This window comes from Corythoichthys intestinalis, chromosome 12, assembly GCF_030265065.1.
Source record: "Corythoichthys intestinalis isolate RoL2023-P3 chromosome 12, ASM3026506v1, whole genome shotgun sequence".
NCBI classification, from domain to species: domain Eukaryota; kingdom Metazoa; phylum Chordata; class Actinopteri; order Syngnathiformes; family Syngnathidae; genus Corythoichthys; species Corythoichthys intestinalis.
The window spans coordinates 27,369,310-27,393,318 of record NC_080406.1 but is presented as its reverse complement, the minus strand read 5'-3'; the positions used below and the strand labels follow the sequence as shown (position 1 = coordinate 27,393,318).

The following is a 24,009-nucleotide window of genomic DNA, read 5'->3' as shown; positions in this document are numbered from 1 at the left end:
CTAGGACCACCCATTGTGTTCACACACCACACCATCCTGCTCAGTGAAAAGTGCCTTAAATTAAATGAACAATTCCTGTGGGTTTTTTTTTGCTTTCACTGATGTTGATGTGATGGTATGTGTCAAAGTAAATGACACACTTTGCCTGTTGGTCCACACAGGCCAAAGTAAAACGCTTAGTTGGGTGCTTAGGAGACAGGGCCTTTTTAAGACAGAAACAATCCCTATAACTAAATCTATGACAAAATGATAGAAAGGAAGCTAGTAGAGGAATTTCTGTGGTTTTCTTTTTTTTAATAAGATTATAATCAACAAACAAACATATTAAAACGAAACATAAATGCCATTAAGGACGAATTTCATTAACATTAAATACTTCTTTAAAATAATAATATTTAATATAGATACATGCAAGCCATATAATTTTTTTTTATGGCAATATGTTTACCATCATATTTGTAGCTTGCTATGTGGGACTCTATTGATCTATTGGTAAAATTGTTATCAAGGGGAAATTGTAAACCATAGTAGACAAGAGGACATACACTTTGGGAAAAAAAGGAAGAATACAATGTATTGAAAACTTTCATGCATGGAAACAGTTCAGTAATGATCGTTAAAAAAAAAAAAAAAAAAAGATTTTAGCGACGCCGATGGACAAAAGCGGTAGTGTTTTGCCTTAAGGAAGACTGTGTTTCCTATGAGGACCAGCGCACACCCCCACTGTGTCGTAAAATCATCAATCAATCAAACATCAATCTCGCAGGCAGATGGATTAAACACTGGAAGTTCCAGGCTCTTTTGGGCTATAAAGACCAGAAAGGCGTCAAATGACCCCGATACCAAACTGACCACTGGGCTTTGTCAAACAATAGACCACTCAAACAAGAAATCAACCAACCCCCCTACACACTCCTTTGGAGTCGCTGCCTAGGTGTGAAGGGGGGTTTCACTCTGGATAGCTGCAATTAGCATCTTGAATATTTGCCAATCCAGGGCTTGCTTTGTCAAGCACGGAGTAACACGGAAATGGCCAGTTGCCGTGTTCTACAATATGATTGACATGGCAGCACTGAATGCATATGTGTAGTATCAGGCATGCACCGGAAGGCAAGAGAGACGGGTGGACTTCTTGGTGGGTCTTCCAAAGGAATTGGCTCACTCTCATGTGGACGCAAAGAAGGCGCAGAAGGAAACAGGCAACAACTTCCAACACCAGGGGAAAGGGCAAAGTGTCATACTGTATGTCACCACATAAAAAGGTTTTTTTTGTTTTGTTTTTTATTTTGTACTGTAGGCAACCTGCAGCTTTTGGAATATGAAAAAAGGTTGTCTGCCCGATTGCCTGCCTGAGCGGTCCACTGTCTGAGCCAAGGCAGCCCTGCCCTGTAAACACTCAAGATGCTAATGGAGCAATCAAACACTGTGGTTTTGCGAGTGTTAACGGGAATGACTAATGAGGACCTCAATGCTCACAAAAGATATGCTTATTAGGGTCAGATGACCCTTCTCGGCTAACAAAAGTGATTTGTATCAACTGATCCACCCTTGGTAGTTCTAGCTAAATGACATTTCTGTTTCCAGCGGCTGTGTGAAGGATAAATAGTAATAAGGTAATGAATCCAGTTGTGGCTAAACAAAAGCACATGACGGTTAACGAGTTCAGTTGGGGGGGCGTCATACCAGCGAGCGAAAGCTGGGGCAATGTTTATTTGGTTATTTGTTTATTTGCACATTTGTAGTTTTTTTGTGTGGCAGGGATCCTGCTACCCTCTTCAAAGTTAATTAGAGATTGTGAAAGTGATACAGACCACCTCAAGATATAAAAAATGTGTCATTCAACTAGTTGTCAGTCAACATATCACAAACGTTATGAAAATGTTTTATAAAGGTTGAATAGTTACCTAGTGTTGCTTTAATGCAATAGGCGATTCAACTTTTAAATTGTAACCCTCCCAGAATACTATATATGTAGTCTATTCAGCTAGTGTCGCATTAGTATTAAAGGCCACACTGCAATCTGCCATTTTCAAAGGTGGTGTGAACTTGCCAAGTCTGCTCTCTCAAGATTGTTCAAAGGTTTTAAAGCCCGTTAGGAGACAATAACATCCTTCCTTTTAAAGCTGAATTAATTACACTATTATCAACTTCCTTCCTCATTTAGTACCTTAATCCAATAAGCACACTGTTCTCACTGTACTCATTCCTTTAGTGAGCACCTCTGACTGATCCCAATTATCTCGTTGACTAATGTGGTGAGTTTCGAGCTGAAGAGAGCAAGATTAGAAAGAACTGAGAATCAATCATATGAGCGTCACCGCTGCACTTTCGCCTGTGTGTCTGATCCCCACAGAGCCTCTAATTCATGTGTTAGGGCACAAGTGTGTGTTCAATCATGGTCTAACCACAGGGTGCATCCTCACACTGACTTCAGAGAGCATCTGCGTGCACACACACGATACATCACGAGAAGATGAAGATGTTCAAACCTCCTTTTACCTGATTAAAAGAAAAACATACAGTAGTAAATGCAGCTGGTTTACATATCCAACCTCTTCTGTAACATTCGGCAGACCGAATACTATTAGGTACAGTGGGGCAAATAAGTATTTAGTCAACCACTAATTGTGCAAGTTCTCCCACTTGAAAACATTAGAGAGGCCTGTAATTGTCAACATGGGTAAACCTCAACCATGAGAGACAGAATGTGGAAAACCCCCCAGAAAATCAATTTTTTTTTTTTTTTTTTTAAAGAATTTATTTGCAAATCATGGTGGAAAATAAGTATTTGGTCAATATCAAAGTTCATCTCAATACTTTGTTATGTACCCTTTGTTGTCAATAACGGAGGCCAAACGTTTTCTGTAACTCTTCACAAGCTTTTCACACACTGTCGCTGGTATTTTGGCCCATTCCTCCATGCAGATCTCCTCTATAGCAATGATTTTTTGGGGCTGTCGTTGGGCAACACCGACTTTCAACTCCCTCAACAGATTTTCTATGGGGTTGAGATCTGGAGACTGGCTAGGCCGGTAGGCTGGCAGTGCAGGATTTGAGTCCCTGGCGGCGCATTGTGTTACTGATAATAGCCTTTGTTACTGTGGTCCGAGCTCTCTGTAGGTCATTCACCAGGTCCCCTCGTGTGGATCAGGGATTTTTGCTCACCGTTCTTGTTATCATTTTGACGCCATGGGGTGCGCTCTCGCATGGAGCCCCAGAGCGAGGGAGATGGTCTTGTATGTCTTCCATTTTCTAATAATTGCTCCCACAGTTGATTTCTTTACACCAAGCGTTTTACCTATTGCAGATTCTGTCTTCCCAGCCTGGTGCAGGTCTACAATTTTGTCTCTGGTGTCCTTCCACAGCTCTTTGGTCTTGACCATAGTGAAGTTTGGAGTGTGACTGACTGAGGTTGTGGACAGGTGTCTTTTATACCAATATTGAGTTAAAACAGGTGCCAATAATACAGATAACGAGTGGAGCCTCCTTTGACCTCGTTAGAAGAAGTTAGACCTCTTTGACAGCCAGGTGACAAAATACTTATTTTCCACTCTAATTTGGAAATGAAGTCTTTAAAAATCAAACATTGCGATTTTCTGTTTTTTTTTTTCCACATTCTGTCTCTCATGGTTGAGGTTTACCTATGTTGACAATTACAGGCCTCTCTAATCTTTTCAAGTAGGAGAACTTGCACAATTGGTGGTTGACTAAATACTTATTTGCCCCACTGTATAGATGCAAAATCCCTTTGTAGTCGATTCAACAAAGGAATCATAGTAGATAACAAAGACTGCAAGGGAAAAATACAAAAATATCTAATTGAGACTAAGACGTAACACCTCAACTTTCATTGAATACAAACTTGCATTAAAATGCATGCATTTAAGTTTATCTTATATCCAATATCACTAGTCAATGCCCTAAAAAGATCTAAAGCATATAGTGAAAGCATAAAGTGACAGAACTGTGCCGAGGGCCGAACACTGCTTTATGTTAGAGCTATGAGGGTCAAACGGGAGGGAAGACTTATGAGTTTCCTCCAAGAGCTGATCCACTCTAGCCTGAAGGGGCCAATGCTGACTTCAGTAACATCCTGTTTGAAACATGACAGATAAAAGACAGAGTGCAAGTACAGTAGTACCTTGTTGAAGGACTGCACCAACTTGAAAGTTCTCAAATTTATAAGCTCGGTCAGTTTTTTGCTTTGATTTGCATGCCAAAAAAATTTGTTTACAAGGGAGTGTTAGATAAAACACCACTTGATGGCAGCAACAAACACCAAGGCAAGGGCTCAGCATACTCAAGAGTCAGGATTAGAGTTACAGTAAATAGCGAAAATGTGTGAAAAAGTTTGTGTTGGCTTTACGTTCCAGGATATAGCAGCAAACACTTTTTTTTCTATTAGGCAAGGCTAACCACCAAATAGTTCCCTGGGATCAAGATGTCGCAATATAGCAATACCCATATGCAACTACTACACGAAGAGTTTCACAAGTGCATCAGGACTGTAGTAAAATTCATGCTGGCTTAAATTGTTTCAAGTTGTCAGAAAGGAAATGTGGCATCGTTGCATGTTTACCTTATTGAGTATGTGTGTGTTGTAGACTTGTGGCTATGGTGTGAAGGATGAAGACTTCTCTTGTCTACCATGTCCACCTGGGAAGTACTCCAAAGGTAAATATGAGATCTGCAGACGGCACAAAGACTGTGACGCCCTCTACAAAGCCACAGTGCGTACGGTGGGAACACAGGACAGCGATGCAGAGTGCGGACCTTGTTTACCAGGGTAAAGTGACACACGAACACAAGCTTAAAGATAACAACTTTATGTAAGATAATACAATTAGTGAGTATGAGACTACAGTGGTATGAAAAAGTATCTGAACCTTTTGGAATTTCTCACAGTTCTGGATAAAATCACCATCAAATGTGATCTGATCTTTGTCAAAATCACACAGATGAAAAAACAGTGTCTGCCTTAACTAAAACCAGCCAAACATTTCTAGGTTTTCATATTTTAATGAAAATAGTATGCAAACAATGACAGAAGGGGGAAAAATAAGTAAGTGAACCATCACATTTAATATTTTGTGCCCCCCCCCAACCTTTGGCAGCAATAACTTCAACAAGGCCCATTCTTCTCGAGAAAACTGCTGTAGTTCAGTCAGATTCCTGGGATGTCTGGCATGAATCGCTGTCTTTAGGTCATGTCACAACATCTCAATGGGGTTCAAGTCTGGACTTTGACTTGGCCACTCCAGAACGTGTATTTTGTTCTTCTGAAACCATTCTGAAGTTGATTTACTTCTGTGTTTTATAGTACTGATTCGTTTTTGTAACATTTAAGTGCTGTTAGACTCCCATTGAAAGGGAACAAATTAAAATTTGTTTTTATTTATCTTTAGGTTGAACATTAAAAACTATTATTCCTATTCTGACATATACCTTTAATTGACCTAAGATTATTGGTTTAATTCAGAGACATTCATTTACAGACTCCATATCATCTCCTTAGCTTCAGTTTCAACTCCAAACTATTGCAAGCCATGTTTAGTGTCTGCAGGCTACATTTTATCATCTGTCGGGTCTTTAGGGTTGTGTTTTTTACTCCCCCAGTTTTTAACATACCGTACTCAACTGTGTCTACAAAACATATTCTTCACACGTTAGCATTACCTGGTGCCTTCAATTTAGATTACATTATTACTATTACATTACCCTATTTTAACTCTTGTATTTCTTGCAGGTATTACATGCTGGACAATAGACCCAGAAATATCTATGGGATGGTTTGCCATTCCTGCCAGAATGCACCACCCAACACCAAAGAATGTAAGAAGAAAAATTCATTCTATTTCCATCATTTAACCAAATAGTTTCTGTAACTTTAGTTGATGTATTTCAGCTATAAATGGGCACTCCTTTGGCAGAACTTCATCAATCCCAACAACTGTGCAACATGTCAAAATTAAGATATATTAGAAACACTAGTGCAGAGTTCTACATCAAAGACATGACTACTTCTCCCACCCCTAGAGTACAGGCACACACTTGCCTTGTAATCTCAAAATTAGTCTGTTTTCAGCCCTGCTCTGTGTGCGTGTGTGTTTGAACAATTAAAACTTCAATCAGAATTAAATGATGATTAGCACGTTAGCACTTGTACTAATGTTTTGCTAGACATTTTTCGTGTCATGTTATTTTCAGGCTGTTATGATACATTATGGCTACTTTCCATGTAAATTAGTTGAGTAAGACAAACCAGAGAGTTCCTTACACAACTGACTCGACACCTGACATGACTTTATACCAGTACTTTCGCAGCATATTATGAATGCTCATCCTGTTATCATGTCAAACGACCATCTCTTTTGGTCAACGGTGGCCTTGTAATAAAAAAGGAATCTCTGCAAATACAAAATTTTGAGGCACTGAAAAGGTAGTAAAAGACTCAATAACAACACAAAAAATAAATACTCGCCACTTTTAGCCAATGAGCACGTGTTAGATGTCTCGCCGCGTAGAAGGAATTGCAGTAACCCGGTTGTATTCGTCGAGTGACATTGACGGTCTACATCATCACCTCAAATGTCCATTGCGCGCTTAAAACATGGCGCCCTTTGTAAGTCAAAACATGTACTAAATATTGTAGATTTTTAAATCAATGGCAATATTTTCTGCGTTTCTAATAACATATTTTAGTGAAAAAGAACAATTGTGGCTTATTAGAGCTTACAAGTCTTTAAATCCGAGGTTCCCTTTAACTTCAAACTAGTATAAAATAGGCCTGATTTTCAGCATCTGGATTGTTTACGAAGAAATTCTTATTTACAAAGAAATGAAGGAAGATGTTGGAAAATCTTTAGTAGTGGAGAATTTGAGCTAAATATGTGGCAATGGCACTAACAGTATTACAAGTATAGATTTATATCTGTTTTGTGTCTGGTTGTGTTAGGCATGCAGTCCAATGAGCCAGTACAAAAACCTCAGCCAGAGCTTGAGAGCACCACTGTTTTCCCTCATCTTCAAAAAGGTAGATACAAGCACACACTTTTAGAAAACACAAACAGCTAAATCATGAACTCACACAATGTCATCATGTACAGTGGGGCAAATAAGTATTTAGTCAACCACTAATTGTGCAAGTTCTCCCACTTGAAAATATTAGAGAGGCCTGTAATTGTCAACATGGGTAAACCTCAACCACGAGAGATAGAATGTGGGGGGAAAAATCACATTGTTTGATTTTTAAATAATTTATTTGCAAATCATGGTGGAAAATAAGAATTTGGTCAATACCAGAGTCGGTGTTGCCCAACGACAGTCCCAAAACATCGCTGCTCTAGAGGAGATCTGCGTGGAGGAATGGGCCAAAATACCAGCAACAGTGTGTGAAAGGCTTGTGAAGAGTTACAGAAAACGTTTGGCCTCAGTTATTGCCAACAAAGGGTACATAACAAAGTATTGAGATGAACTTTTGGTATTGACCAAATACTTATTTTCCACCATGATTTGCAAATAAATTCTTTAAAAATCAAACGGTGTGATTTTCTGTTTTTTTTCCCCCACACTCTGTCTCTCATGGTTGAGGTTTACCCATGTTGACAATTACAGGCCTCTCTAATATTTTCAAGTGGGAGAATTTGCACATTTAGTGGTTGACTAAATACTTATTTGCCCCACTGTATGTTTCAGACCCAACAGGGCAAGGTCATCTAGCAACAGCTCTCATTATCGCCATGTCAACCATTTTTGTCATGGCAGTCGCCATTGTTCTCATCATTATGTTTTACATCCTGAAAGCCAAGCCAAGTGGCCAGGGTAAGCGCACACAACACATACACACAGCGGGTATCAACCATTAAGCCTTCGTGGTTTTACTCAATAACGTATGCATCTGTTTGCAGCATGCTGCAACGGACAAGTGAAATCAGTTGAAGCTCAGACCAATAAACAAGAGGACAAGAAAGACGTCCCTGGTAGGAGAGGAACTACAAACACTCGCATGCACACTTGTAACTGTGGTGGGAATGTTTACATGCACACTTAGAATGGTTTGAATCATTTTGGTGAAACATAAGCAACTGTGTTCCTTTATATTTCTAAGATCCTTGTTTAACTGTATTTTAGTCAGATTTTTTGTTACCGATTAGTAAAAGTCATATAAATTATTTAGCGCTTCAAACTGATTGAAGTAAAGAGTATTTATTTCGTTCTGAAAATGTATTTTGTCGGGAAAAGACAACAAACTACACAGTAGAGCAAACTCCGCATACATGTAGTATGTTTCTTTACAAAAAAAAAAAAATTAAAAAATTCTACAGTATTAATTCTTTCAAAGTGTAAGAAATTCAACTTCAATTATGTTTTAATTGAGGAAAACATTACATTTGTGACATCATATAAGATTCTTTTTACAACCATGTGCTTTTTATTTCTTTATGACAAAGTATATTTGTATATCGCCAATATAAACTACTAACAGGTTGGCATCTGTTTCTGTAAACTTTAATCGCACATAACCATTTATAAAAATGAATAGCTTACAAAATGCATAACAGACCCAGTTTAAATTGAATCAAACTAAACGGAAAATCATATGTTTGTGTAATAACAGTGCACACAGCATCCTGATTGCAGTAAGACAGACTATAATTACCATTTCCATCTTTGCTTTAATGATGCTAAACAAGATTCACATTGTCCTGGGGGAAAAAAAATGTTGCAACATTGGTAATGATGGTTCATTTACTGTACTTTTTCTAAAATCCATTCAATTTTCCTTCACTACAATTGAGGATTTAGACAAGGGATACAGTTCATACTTAAAACCCCAAATTAAGTATTTATCCCAATCCTTACAGTGGAACATTTAAAGTAATTTCACAATAGAACCACACTTACATGAAAAAAGTATGCTTCGAAAACTACATGAAAATTCAGTTCAAACCACTATCATGTTTGACATCATCTCTTGCGTGACAGCAAGGAATTTTAAAGTAGGATTTGTGGCGCACATCGGAAATGTGTCTTGCCTTGAAATTACCTTGTGCCTTCAGCAATAGGGGCTGTATACAGTACTACCTGAAAAATTAGAGTATCAAGTAAAAGTTGTTTTATTTTGATAATTTAACATTATAGAATATTATATATACCATATTTTATTGAGCCATTACACGCAAATTGACATAAGCAGTTGTTATAGCAAACTCAAGCAGTTCTTTGTTCTAAGTTATATTAAAACCACAAACCCTCAAACTCAGAAAATTGGAAAAGCTTTGAAAAGATCTAGTTTTGTACACACTTGGTGCATGGGTAATTAAAAAAAATACTGCAAAATGGTCCTGAGCCTTTAAAAAGGCAGTCTTTGGTTGGCTCAGAAGAGTTCAGATATGGGGAAGACTGCTGATCTGACAGGATATTCCAATTTTCTGATATATATACGTAAATATATAAGGGCTGCAGCTGACGATTATTTTAGTAGTCGATTAATCGATGAACTAGTTAGTTCGAATAATCAAGTAATTGGATAAGGAACATAAAAAATTAGAATACCTGAGCTTAGCCTGAAAGTATAAAAATAAATGAGGATCTACAGTGGGGCAAATAAGTATTTAGTCAACCACCAATTGTGCAAGTTCTCCTACTTGCAAAGATTAGAGAGGCCTGTAATTGTCAACATGGGTAAACCTCGACCATGAGAGACAGAATGTGGGGGGAAAAAAAGGAAATCACATTGCTTGATTTTTAAAGAATTTATTTCCAAATTAGAGTGGAAAAGAAGTATTTGGTCACCTACAAACAAGCAAGATTTCTGGCTATCAAAGAGGTCTAACTTCTTTTAATGAGGCTCCACTCGTTACCTGTATTAATGGCACCTGTTTTAACTCATTATCGGTATAAAGACACCTGTCCACAACTTCAGTCAGTCACACTCCAAACTCCACTACGGCCAAGACCAAAGAGCTGTCGAAGGACACCAGAGACAAAATTGTAGACCTGCACCAGGCTGGGAAGACTGAATCTGCAGTAGGTAAAACGCTTGGTATAAAGAAATCAGCTGTGGTTGCAATTATTAGAAAATGGAAGACATACAAGATCACTGATAATCTCCCTCTATCTGGGGCTCCATGCAAGATCTCCCCCCGTGGCGTCAAAATGATAACAAGAACGGTGAGCAAAAATCCCACAACCACACGGGGGGACCTAGTGAATGACCTACAGAGAGCTGGGACCACAGTAACAAAGGCTACTATCAGTAACACAATGCGCCGCCAGGGACTCAAATCCTGCACTGTCAGACGTGTGCCCTTGCTGAAGAAAGTACACCCCCAGGCCTGTCTGCGGTTTGCTAGAGAGCATTTGGATGATCCAGAAGAGGACTGGGAGAATGTTATGGTCAGATGAAACCAAAAAAGAACTTTTTGGTAGAAACACAGGTTCTCGTGTTTGGAGGAGAAAGAATCCTGAATTGCATCCGAAGAACACCATACCCACTGTGAAGCATGGGGGTGGAAAAATCATGCTTTGGGGCTTTTTTTCTGCAAAGGGACCAGGACGACTTATCTGTGTAAAGGAAAGAATGAATAGGGCCATGTATCGAGAGATTTTGAGTGAAAATCTCCTTCCATCAGCAAGGGCATTGAAGATGAGACGTGGCTGGGTCTTTCAGCATGACAGTGATCCCAAACACACAGCCAGGGCAACTAAGGAGTGGCTTCGTAAGAAGCGTTTCAAGGTCCTGGAGTGGCTTAGCCAGTCTCCAGATCTCAACCCTGTAGAAAATCTGTGGAGGGAGTTGAAAGTCCGTGTTGCCCAATGACAGCCCCAACACATCACTGCTTTCGAGGAGATCTGCATGGAGCAATGGGCCAAAATACCAGCAACAGTGTGTGAAAAGCTTGTGAAGAGTTACAGAAAACGTTTGGTCTCCGTTATTGCCAACAAAGGGTACATAACAAAGTATTGAGATGAACTTTTGATACTGACCATTTACTTATTTTCCACCATGATTTGCAAATAAATTCTTTGAAAATCAAGCAGTGTGATTTTCTGGGTTTTTTTTCCCACATTCTGTCTCTCATGGATGAGGTTTACCCATGTTGACAATTACAGGCCTCTCTAATATTTTCAAGTGGGAGAACTTGCACAATTAGTGATTGACTAAATACTTATTTGCCCCACTGTAAGTACAACAAAAGAACAATTGGCTAACTTACATAGCAAAAGTCAGCTAGCTTAAAGCGCTTGTGACACGAAAAAGCATGTTTATTTCATAATACACGCGGTATTTTATGCTCCTGAATGATATGGACCGCTTGGATGTGTGTGGAAGCGATCGCTATATTTATTTAGTTTTTTGAATCCCGCGCCAGGAAAATGAATGACTTCCGGCTTCGGTCTCGCATTGAGGAGGAGGGCGCTGTGACGTGTACGGTAGAAGACGTCCTCTTCACGCTACAGTGTACTGTTGTGTATGAGGACGAAGGATTCAGCTGATTTTGCGGATTAATACTTTTATTTTTTGCATCACGCCAGCCAAACGGCTGCAGAAAAATCATTCTGTATGCGGGAGAGGCGTATGCGCCTTTTTGGAGTTTCAAAAGGTTCCCATTCACCGTGGATATTTACTGTGGGACCATTGGACTTACAAGGAAGTGAGTAAACATCTTGTTTTGTATTATGTCAAATACGAATACAGTGATTACAAAGTAAACACTATAAAATTCCTTTAAATAAAGGACTACTTACGTTTGATCATTGATAGGCATGTAAAAAGCTATCCTCACGCTCATTAGCAGTTATTTGTTAGCACGTTAGCTACACAACAATTCCAGCCACCCTCCTCCAGGGAACGAACTGTAAATTGCTCTCCGCCGGGCGGTTTGCCGATCCGCAAAGAAACTCGACAACCGGGTCGTCATGTCAAATAATCCAGGCTAGTTATGTGTGATTTTCCACTTCGAAGACTTTGAAACCTCCCTCGGTTCGTGTTAGCATGTCGGCTAGCTGTCACTCCTTCTGGTCTGTTTACATTCTCCGAAGCCGGGGAAGGGAAATGACATATGTCCGATTTAGGTGTCATAAAATATTGTTCGGCAGGTGTGACAGTAAAGGTAAAGTCGACTGTTTTGACCATTATGGAGTAATTTTGCCATGTCGTCTTGAATAAATGGATTTTTATTATTTTATATTCCATTTAGCACAAGTTATTTGTCATGACCATGCCATTTATTTAGCAATTGGGGAAAGTACTTGGGTAAAAAGAATATCCTGTAAAAATATTGAAGTAAAGAGACAGAAACAATGACATTTTGCCGCTCTCTTCGTCGCGTTTTCCTCATTGTGAATAGTTCCCCCTCGACGGGCTGACTGGTCCTTCTCAAGCCATTTATATAGCTATTGGGGAAAAATACTTGGATAAAAAGAATATCCTGTAAAAATATTGAAGTAAAGAGACAGAAACAATGACATTTTGCCGCTCTCTTCGTCGCGTTTTCCTCATTGTGAATAGTTCCCCCTCGACGGGCTGACTGGTCCTTCTCAAGCCATTTATATAGCTATTGGGGAAAATACTTGGATAAAAAGAATATCCTGTAAAAATATTGGGAGTAGAGAGACTGAAACAATGACATTTTGCAGCTCTCTTCGTCTCGTTTTCCTCGTTCTGAACAATTCCCCCTCAATGGGCTGAATAGTAAAACCGATGAGCCTAGTCTACCGCTGACGTCATCCACCTGTTGGGGACGCTAAAGCCCTATAATTGTAGGCGTGGCTAACCGGCAGATTAAAAGACTAATTTCTCGTCATCTGCGCTTTGCTAAATTGTTGTATATAGTCGAATAGTCTCAAAATATGATTCTAATTCACATAATAAGGCCATTTAAGACTTTTTTTCTGGTGTCGTATGCTCTTTAAATGCTATAAAATACATTTTTCTTTTTGACAACTGGTTCAAACACACATTCCCACAAAAAACGGTCAAATATAGCTATAAACTAACATACGAATGCAAAAAAAAAACATTATCCCACACAAGAACCTAGCTTATGTTGATCTTAACAGGGAGCAGCAAGATTCAGCCATGTGATATGAGTCATGTCATATTCACTGTTGCCACTCGAAGGCAGTCACTATCTACCCAAATCAATAAAACTAAATGCCAACACTTTCAAAAGAAAGTATTACAACGCCACATTAATTAAACGCATACTCGAAGCAGCAAAATATAATTTGAATCTTTTTTTCTAATCTAATTACTCGAGTTAATCGAGTGATCGTTGCAGCACTAAATATACTGTACATATGCTGTACGTGTATGTGTATACATCAGTACATATGTATTTATATATGCGTATGCATGATGGTGTGTGTGTGTGTGGGCTACGAGAGCTGCATTGCAATGACAAAATCTTGATGGAATGTTGAACCTACCCAGATAAATTAAGGCACCATAACTGCTGACAATGATGCTCTATTCTTTTTCATGTGATTCAGATTCAGAATATTTATTGTCATTGTTACAAAAAAAGCACAACGAAACTTTGTTTGGAGCATCCATCCAGCTCATACAGCTAAGTTGGTAAAGTGCAAAGTGCAAACCCATAAAATAAATACCCATCAGTACCAAGTGTAAACATTGAGCTGTTTAACGGTTCCTCCTGTTTTCAGCACACACATGCATACTCTGGTACAACGGGACTGATTAAAAATAGACTTAATGATATCATCGTAAAATGTGCGGCAATTTATAGACTTAATAACATAACCACTAAAAGCACAGCAACTTAATGCGCTTTAATTCACAACGAAATATGTTGGTCCTTAAAGACAGAATAATATTGTGTGTATACAGTACAGGGGTAAGACACCATAGCTCATAACTGTCATTTACAAACAGGAGTAGACTGAGTTAATTAGGCTGCCAAAAGAAAATCATGGGTGATTACACACACACCCACACACCTTTGTAATTTGTGGACCGCGATAGATAAAATCGTAGTTCAACCTCAACCCTCACACCAATGCTGTCTTTAATTACTCACACTAGAAAGTGCAACACCAGCAGCCTCAATAATGACTGTAATTGCAATGCTTTAGGATAGTCTCAACTACAGTGCCTCGAGTGGTGTTGTGTTCTGTGAATAAATACGTTTGTGGCTCAGATTTTAACCACGCAAGTAAGAGAATAAATTGAGAATTAGCTGAGGCTATGGGTTTCCTCAAATACTGAGGATAGCGCCAATATTCACCACGCCTCAATCAATTGCGAGCTCTATCTCAGGTACAGTGTATGTTGTCTTTTCCCCACATAGAACAAAAAAATTAATTGAACACAACAAAAGGAATTGTTTAATAATTATCATTTCTTTTACTCATGACAATTTCTGCACTATCATGGATCTTGCAAAGCTGAGGCAAAGTTGTATTATAAAGAAAATGTAGAGAACTGTTAGTCTTTTGACAGTGTGGTAGTTAGCAGTTGATTTCTATTTTGCATTTTCACAGCAACTCAACCTACTGGATTTACAGTGTTTTTTTTTTTTTATTATCATTATTATTACAAAGGTCTTATCTTTCTTCTACAGATAAAGTGGTGATCTACTCAGAAAAAGATGAATTTGACAAACTTCAGGCCTCACCTCAGAAGGCAGTCAAAAGGTGAGACATATCTCATGCTGACATTACATACCAGATTTTTCTTACCTGTTAATTTTTTTAGTAACTTGAGCACTTTTTCTTCCTACCCAATAATTTTCTACTTTCATAATGTGAATACCGAATTTTAGTGTCAATGTCACATTTTTGCTCTCATCTGTTGAGACTAAGGCTGTCAAACGATTAAAATTTCTGATCGAGTTAATCACAGCTTAAAAATTAATTAATCGTAATTAATCACAGTTCAAACCATCTCTAAAATATGCCATATTTTCTGTCAATTATTGTTGGAATGGAAAGATAAGACAGATATATACATTCAACATACTGTACATAAGTACTGTATTTGTTTATTATAACAATAACTCCACAAGGTGGCATTAACATTATTAACATTCTTTCTGTGAAAGGGACCCAGAGTAGAAAGACTTGTAATTCTTAAAGGATAAATATGAGTTTGTATATTGTGACTAAATATTGCCGTCTAGTGTATTTGTTGAGCTTTCAGTGAATGATACTGTAGCGACTTAACTGTTCTGCCCAAATGCATGATGGGAAGTGGTGCAACCATGGCTGTGTATGGTGGCTGCAAATGCTATATATTCTCTGCGTTGGGTACAATACAGCGTTTTAAGAAAAAGAACAACTGTCATTCTTCTCAACGTCGCTTCCCACAATATTTTTAGTTGCTGTGGATGAGAAGTCAATGCATTTTCCAATTAAAAGCTCGGCTCCAATAAATGCTTGTATCTACTCCACTCACTTCACAGTGCCTCTTAGCTCTGTATTTAAGTAAAACAGCGCCATTGTAGGCTGTTTGTGGCAATGCTTGAGTGGTTAGTTCCACGCATGCGTTAATTGCATTAAATATTTTAACGTGATTAATTTTAAAAATTAATTACCGCCCGTTAACGCGATAAGTTTGACAGCCCTAGTTGAGACCAACGCACATCCCAATTAAAATCACACTTCACGCCACATTATATATGAATGTATTCCAATAACTATTTACTGGTTTGTGCATGTGTATTACAACACCCAAAAGGTCTGGAAAGCCTTTATTCAACATGTGTTTATAATTGGCCTGCGCAAACAAGTCTGTGTAGCAGTGATCTGTCAGTCGGTGAGTCTTTGGCGGGCGTGAGGTACACGACACCTCATAAACGCCAAGAGGTGAACAGTCGGGGGTCCGGTGGTAAAGGTGTTCTGGGTTATTTATTTCAGGCTTCACATAAAACCACTTACAATAAAACATGATCTCAAGAAATAGGAAACTTATTCCTCCTCATATACCTTCAGGCGCACCTTATTCCAATTTTCCGACAATGGCACTTTGTAAAAACCAGGAGGTAACATTTTCTGCTTAGCCATTGCACTCACATTTTTAGCATGCATGCTGCTCAACTTTAGTGGGGGTTTCAATTAAAGAGTAGATGAAATGAGCATCAATTGCAGTAAATATTCAACCACAATAAAGGATCAGATATAAAGGAAACAAATTGTGTGTTTGCGTGTATTCCTCCATTTTGTCCCTGCTGCTATTACAATGACAAACCGTATTTTCCGCACTATATGGCGCACCTAAAAGCCTTAAATTTTCTCAGAAGCCGACAGTGTGCCTTATAATCCGGTGCGCCTTATATATGAATCAATATTGAGCCGCAACAGTTTTAAAAAAAAATTTCTGACAGATTTATACAAATTTGCAAACAAAAACAGGCTTACAAAATTGTACCATTATAATAAGAAATTCACAAATAACACTCTCCATCATAATAACTAGGGTTGTTCCGATTATGTTTTTTTGCTCCCAATTCAATTCCAATCATTCCCGATAATTTTTCCCGATCATATACATTTTGGCAATCCATTAAGAAAAAAATGAATAAAACTCGGACGAATATATACATTCAACATACAGTACATAAGTACTGTATTTGTTTATTATGACAATAAATCCTCAAGATGGCATTTACATTATTAACATTCTCTCTGTGAGAGGGATCCATGGATAGAAAGACTTGTGACTTTGTATATTGTGACTAAATATTGCCATCTAGTGTATTTGTTGAGCTTTCAGTAAATGATACTACAGCCATTCAACCCAAATGCATGATGGGAAGTGGAACCATGACACTGCGTAGTGCTACCAATTGATATATCTTCTCTGCGTTGGGAAATAACATAAGGTGTTAAGAAAAAGATCAATTGCTTCCTTGCTCCCCACATTGCTTCCCATGATATTTCTAATCGCAGGGAGAGGGATTGTAAGGCTTTAGCCTATTAAAAAAAGACTTCAAAGGCTGCCAAAATTCACTCAACTCATTTTACGCTGCCTTTTATCTCTCTATGGGGGTAAAATGGCGCCATTACAGATTGAGCGCGACAATGCGTGAGTGGGTCGTGCAACGCATGCATTAATTGCGTTAAATATTTAACGTGATACATTTTTTAAAAATTAATTACCGGCGTTATCGGGATGAATTTGATAACCCTACCTTAAGCCTAAACTAAAGACTCTGGATGAGTGTAACATATTATGTCTGTAACGTTAAATACAATTAGAAAACGATTTAATTAAAAAATGTATATATATTGAAAAAAGGCATGGCCGATATTTTTTTGCCAATTCCGATACTTTGAAAATGACGTGATCGGACCCGATCGATCAGCATCATCTCTAATAATAACCCATCGAACACAAAAAGGGTGACTGTGAAAAATAAAAAAGTTCCCCTCCACCATGTGATGTTGTGTGTTGCACTACATGTTTTACCTTGCTGTTTTGTTGACATTCCCTTTAGCCCAGAACCGTCTAATGGATGCATAAAATAACCCCAGCCTCTACTGTAGCATTTATTCTATGCGCCTTATAATGCGGCGCGCCTTATATATGGAAAAAGCTTTAAAATACGTAATTCATTGAAGGTGAGCCTTATGATCTGGTGCGCTTTATAGTATGGAAAATACCCTAACTCCAAACAATGGACAAACTATGAAAAATTACCAATTTGAGCAACACAGGTTGTTAAATTTTATGTTAATTGTATTTTGCTGCTTTACTCTCTTTACCTTTATATTGCAAGAATTTGAAAGCCTTTGTTCGCATAGAGCGCCTGAAATTTTGCACTTTCATTTACTTGGTGATTTTATTCACTCAAAATTGCCAGGGTTGTTGACAAGACTGCTTTGTAGTATGTCAAACTTGGAAGACATTCATTTTCACTTTACTGCGATCTATTCTTGGTATTGTATACGTTATAGTTGTAGTAGTTTCACTACTAGAAAGTTGTTTGTCCTCGTGGACTGAAGACCGCTAAAGTATTTTGTTGTTACCGTGGAAATAATACAGCTTCTATTGTCCAGTGAAACAATTAGGTCATATTACACATTCATTTTTCGTAGCACTTATCCTCAGTAGGGTCCTGAGAAGTTGCAGCTATCGATTATTTTGTTAATCAATTAGTCTATGAATTAGTTTGAATAATCGAGTAATTGGATTAAGAACACTGAATGCGTTGCAGAATCAATTTTAGAAGATGCAAAACAAAGGGTTACTAAGATTGCACTTTCAAAAGAGAGAAATGCAAATACAAAATAAAATTCCTGAGTTTTTCAAACTTTGCAGAATTGAACTTTCACAAGAGCAATAAATGCATTTAACAATACATTTAAATACATGAGCTTAAAAATGAATTAATGAGGATCAAGACAACAAAAGAACAATTGGCTAACTTGCATAACAAAAGTCCGCTAGCTTAAATGCTTTAAAATGTTTTTTTTTTTTTTTTTTTTTTTTTTTTTACAATGCTCTTAACAAATTATCCAAACACATATTTCCACAAAAAAGAAAAAACTGCAAAATATGCCTTTAAACTAAATTATGAATACATAAACAATCATATTAGCTTAAACAGAAACTTACAATCTTATGTTGGTCTTAAGGGGGACCAGCTGGATCCAGCCATGTTAGATGAGTTATGTCATATTCCCTGTTGCCACTAGAGGACAGGGTACCCACCCAAATCAATAAAACTAAATGCAAACTGAAGGAATATGACCTTTAAACCAGATTGCCGGAATCACGCCAGCCGAACCGCCAGACCTGCGCTGGTGCAGAGCCAAAGACCCGGGTCGTCGAAACCCCAACATCCCGGCCAAAAGGCCAAACTCTGCACGTTCAGCCTAGTCTTAACCCCTTGTACTGACTGCATTTTGAAAGCTGGAAAAAGGCTTCGAAACACAAGTTATTCAGGTCGACAGCGATCAAACGGCAAGGCAAAACGGCAACAGACCCAGGTGAAGAGGCAGGCTGGTTTCAGGGTAGACATATCACAAGTCAACAAAAGATTCCCGAGAAAAAATGACAATGCTTAGTTAAACATTCAGTCTTTTTGAAGGCTTTCGCGGGGCGGGCTGTTAGTAGGAAGAAGGGTGTGTTTGGGTCTTCTTCTGTTGCAGATTTGGGCAACTGAGGTGGGAGGTTCGGCACGCCTCACCGTCTGAGAGGTGCTGAGCTATCAAACTTATGTTGTTGTGTCAGTACAGCACGTCCCGCCATTTGTTCTGGCCCGTCCTGAAGAGCTGATTGCGGGATTTGGTGTCGCAGACGTGGGCTTATAAATGTCTTGCCTATCACCTGGTAGTCAGCGTCAATCTTGCTCAGTCAGCTACATGACGCACGCATTGGGCTTCCATGGTCAGAAGGCATCATGTATCTCTTATGCCCTATGTCAAATATATTCTGCTTGTTTTCCTTAAACTATGATATAAATGCTATTTCATATTGGGTACGTTAGAGTAATACAAACAGTCAAACAGTAAATACGAGAAAAGATACTATTCCTTCAAAACACTTTAAAAACAAACCATTACAACACAGCTCTTAATTTTCGAATCGTCGAAGCGGCAAAATTTGTTTCGAAGCTTTTTTTCAAATCGAATTACTCGAGTTAATCGAATAATCGTTGCAGCACTAGTTGTGTTTGAGGGATATTTGTCTTTGTATGTGGCAGTGAGAACGACGCATCATCAGAGAATGAGCAGCTGTTGGGCCGCAGTATTGACAGCGACGAGGAGGCGACATTGGAGAAGCAGGGCTCCGTAGCGGAGACAAACAACCTGACCCCCAATTTAGGCCTCATCAATGTGGGGAACAAGCCAGACCTTTGCCTGCTCGCTCTGGGCGTGCAGGATAGTGATAGCGCCTGCAACGGGACCGCCAACGTCGCAGCTAACCCCAACAGCAACCTCCCCAATCCCAGCCCAATGGGCAATGTCAACCACATCTCCAGCGCTAACCACATCAGCAATGTGACCGCAATCAACAATAGCAATAAAAACCCTGGGGTAGGAATTTGGATCTATGAAATATGCACTATACATTTATGATTATAAACAGATCTGCAGTTCTGGATCATCTGGATCACATAGTGTTTCATTTTTTCTACTACACAGATGTTACAGAGTCGCAGGAAAAAGATCCTAGATCTGTATACTACGGTGTGCAACGTGACAGATGGTAAGTGCCTCTAAAACAAAATATGTTTCACTAGGGCTGCAACTAACGACTATTTTTATAACTGATTAATCGGACAATAAATTAATCTCGAATAATTAGTTAACTTTGGATAGATGTCACTTTTTTCAGTTACCTTCACAATTTAACTTGAAGTTTAAGCATGTTGAAAGTAACAATGAAGACAAGTGGATGACTATTTTCTTCAAAAATAGTATTTGATTACAGCTTTCTGACTTACCTTTAGTCTACAACTTTATTGTTTTAAGTATATAAAACATGTTAAAGTTTTTAATAAAAGGTTGTGAGTATTAAACATAAATAGAATTTTTCAGAACACAAGTCAGACAAGTCCTGTTCATTCAAATAAAAAAGTGCTGCTGATTGACATTTTTTTTTCTTGTAGGGAAAGCACTGATATAAATTGTCAATGACTAATTTATGTTCTTTAAACAAACTATAAACAAAATCAAATGAGGCGGCAGGATGACAATTTACTGTAAGAATGGGAGTTTGTGTTGAAAAGTGACTCTATGATTTTATATGAATCGATTTATGTGTGTGGTTTCTTTATAAAAAGAAATGAGACAACTTTACGATCTAACAATAACTCAAGTGCTAGTATGCTTCTCCAAAACACAATACAAACACTTACACTTAAGACACTGATTAGCATTATCGCTAAATAGCTAAGCGCTCCGTACTAAGTCGTAACGTCTCAACAAAGAATACAAACAATAATATTGGCTTCATATACTCACCTCTGAAGTAGGGCTAGGCGATATGGCCTTAAGTCCGTATCACAGAAAATTGAACAGATTTACCTCGATAACGATAAATGACGATAAATTCGTCCAAGCGGACTGTTATATATTTTGAAAATCTGAATCAGTACATGGAATACAAATGAACGGTTTCTTGTTGATTTATTTACCAGCTTTCAATTTAACATATTTAACAATTGCACATGCAGTCTAAACATTAAGTATATAAAAAATTCTTGTAAACCATAAGAATTCAAGTATGAACATTTATAACAGCTTGTATGACTTGAACAATGTACAACATTATAAAAATCAATACAACGACTTTGCAAACATGTCATTGTAACACAAATGACTTACAGCTTGAACAGTACACTTCAAACAGGCAACGTATTGTTAATGTCTGCTGTGACACAATTACTCAACACAAGTGTTTACTTCAAGTTTCAGGTTTTTTTTCCCCAGAGCATTTTTAATACATGCACACACACATGCACCCCCCACACAGACACACACACACACACACACACACACATTAAAGCTATATTGCTCTTTTGCCAATTAAACATTTAAGATTTTATGATGGCAGTAATGACACGGAGTAAAGCAAGCACATACAGAAAAATAGCTGTGGCCATTAAACGGTCACTGTTGGATTATAATTTATGCAGAATGCTTTACGATCATAAAAGATATCAAAGAAGTCACACACACAGAGATACAAAATAACGCGACACAATAATTGCTAGATCTAGTCCGTGCCCAATCCACTCATTAAATTCAGCCGTTTCGACAAGGTTGGATCCGCTATCAGACTCCATCACGTTCATTTGTAGCCGCTATTAGCCGCTAGCGTTAGCCTGTGCCCTGGCTACCAGTATGAGCATTGAAAGCACACTCTCCTGAAATCGTGAGAATCAGGGAGGAAAGCAGTGAAAGCCCGTCTGGAGGCCGCCAAGAGTCAGGTGAAAGATTGGAAAAGCTCCCTTAAGCCTGACTACATCATGTTTCCTTGTAGCGTTAGCCGCGAGTGACTGCTTTCTTAAAGGGGAATGAACGTAGCTGAACAACACAGAGTCAAAGCGGGATGAAAAGACTATATTTCCTTGTTGTATTAAATTACCGAATTTAACGACATCGTCAAAATTACGTCAGTCATCGTGAAGAATTTCACTAACGGTAAATTTTCGGTACACCGCCCGGCTCTACTCTGACAGAGGCACACTGAATCTGACAACACAAAAAACAATCTAAGTCTCGACACTTCGTAATATTTTTGATTCAGCAACCCAACCTGTAGCAGTGAACTCTTTCTCTCTGTTGCTCTACAAACAACATTAACAAGGACCCAAACGGGACTGCTCATAGCTGCCTGTAAAAATCGATTATGAAATTCTTTGGCAATTATTTTCTTAATCGATTAAACTGATTAGTTATTGCAGCCTCAAGGTTTACAGACTTCAGTTGTGAACAATTTGTGCCCCGATGCTACTTTGTCTCACTACCTTAATGGAAATTAGCAAGCAAACTGCAAGGTCTTAGCGTGCATACTTGTTTTTCCTAAGGCCTGAGCCCCACGGAACTACCATTCGACTGCCTGGAGAAAGCTAGCCGCATGCTGAGCTCCTCCTACAGCAGCGAGGCAGCAGTGGTCAAGACTTGGAGGCATCTGGCCGAGAGCTTCGGCCTGAAGCGGGATGAGATCGGCGGGATGAGCGACGGCCTGCAACTTTTCGAGAGGGTGAGCACAGCAGGATACAGCATCCCCGACTTGCTCACCCGCTTAGTGCAGATTGAGAGACTGGACGCTGTCGAGTCGCTGTGCTCGGACGTTCTAGGAGGCAATGACATGACGGCTCAGGGCAGTAGACAAGGCATCAGCAGTTTCCATAGCCAGCTGGTTTGCCCGTCACCATGCCAGCAGACTTCACAACGCTGCGCCAGTGTTTGAAAGCATTGAGAAGCACAAACTCTTAAGTTCCCTCATCACATGAAGAACGTTGATGGACCTCAGTCGATATATCCCCAAGTTAAGAAGATACACATTAAAACGAGTAATTGTGACTACAGAATTTGACTATAAGACGGCGTCACAAAACAAGAAAACTTGAGTTTTTTTTCTTCTTGTCGTTTGTAAGCCGCACTAGACTATAAGATGCAGGTGTCCACTTTGTATTATGGGAAATTTAAATCATAAGACATGCAGCTTATTAGCCTATAAAAATCCATAAATTTAATGGGCAAAAAAGTCTGAAATTTATGGTAATTGTTATTGCATATAGTTTTTGAGACAGATGCAGAGATGCATAAATGAGGATTGAACTCACTATAGTGAACTAGAACGTAGACATTGTGTTTCAGGTCTTCTCGCTGGTTAATTGTGTCTAACTTCACATATGTTCTTCTGGAAGAATGACACCTTCTTGCCAAATGAATGGAAATTTTAAAAACAAAACCACAAAAAAAGGCAGGGTACATGTACGCAATGTTATTTATATTCTTGTCTTATGAATTTTTTTTTGCCAAGGTTCTATCAAGTATGATAATATGGAAAGCTATATAGCTTTCTTGCACACTCAAATGGAGATTTTCCAACAGGAAGGCTCCACCAACTCATACAGTACGATCATTTTGCACATAAAGTCATAGATTTACATACAAGTGCCTATGCAGTGCTAGACACATGGACCAAATATTTATAATTCAACAACTACAGTGCCCTCCATAATTATTGGCACCACTGAAAAAGATGTTTTTTAGCTTCTAATTTTTTATTTTTTTTTTGTTATTCAAATAATATGGGACCTTAATGGAAAAAAAGAGAAAAATCCAACCTTCAATACAAGTGCATTCATTCAATGGGGAAAAAAATCCCACATAAAGAAAAAATTATTTGACATCAAATAATGTGTGTCACAATTATTGGCACCCCTGGTGTGAATACTTTGTACAACCCCCTTTTGCCAACAAAACAAGGTCTGGGGACTGAGATGGCCATGGGAGGAGCTTGATTTTGTGTCTGGTGAACCATTTCTGTGTAGATTTGGCCATATGTTTAGGGTCATTGTC

The 24,009-nt window shown here is 38.5% G+C and overlaps 1 protein-coding gene across 6 annotated transcripts in view; it reads left to right on the top strand.

Annotated features, from left to right (window-relative positions):
* edar (ectodysplasin A receptor) overlaps nucleotides 1-23,726 on the top strand; it is a 49,114-nt gene extending 25,388 nt beyond the window's left edge. For all 6 annotated transcript variants that reach the window (XM_057851458.1, XM_057851457.1, XM_057851456.1 and 3 more), the window contains 9 exons: nucleotides 4,605-4,786; nucleotides 5,747-5,832; nucleotides 6,956-7,033; nucleotides 7,696-7,821; nucleotides 7,908-7,979; nucleotides 14,589-14,661; nucleotides 19,674-20,007; nucleotides 20,116-20,179; nucleotides 22,506-23,726. In XM_057851458.1, coding sequence (XP_057707441.1) covers nucleotides 4,605-4,786; nucleotides 5,747-5,832; nucleotides 6,956-7,033; nucleotides 7,696-7,821; nucleotides 7,908-7,979; nucleotides 14,589-14,661; nucleotides 19,674-20,007; nucleotides 20,116-20,179; nucleotides 22,506-22,891 — 1,401 coding nt within the window. In that variant the 3' untranslated portion in view covers nucleotides 22,892-23,726. The remainder of the gene's footprint in view (nucleotides 1-4,604; nucleotides 4,787-5,746; nucleotides 5,833-6,955; nucleotides 7,034-7,695; nucleotides 7,822-7,907; nucleotides 7,980-14,588; nucleotides 14,662-19,673; nucleotides 20,008-20,115; nucleotides 20,180-22,505) is intronic.
* The last annotated feature ends 283 nt before the right edge of the window (nucleotides 23,727-24,009 follow it).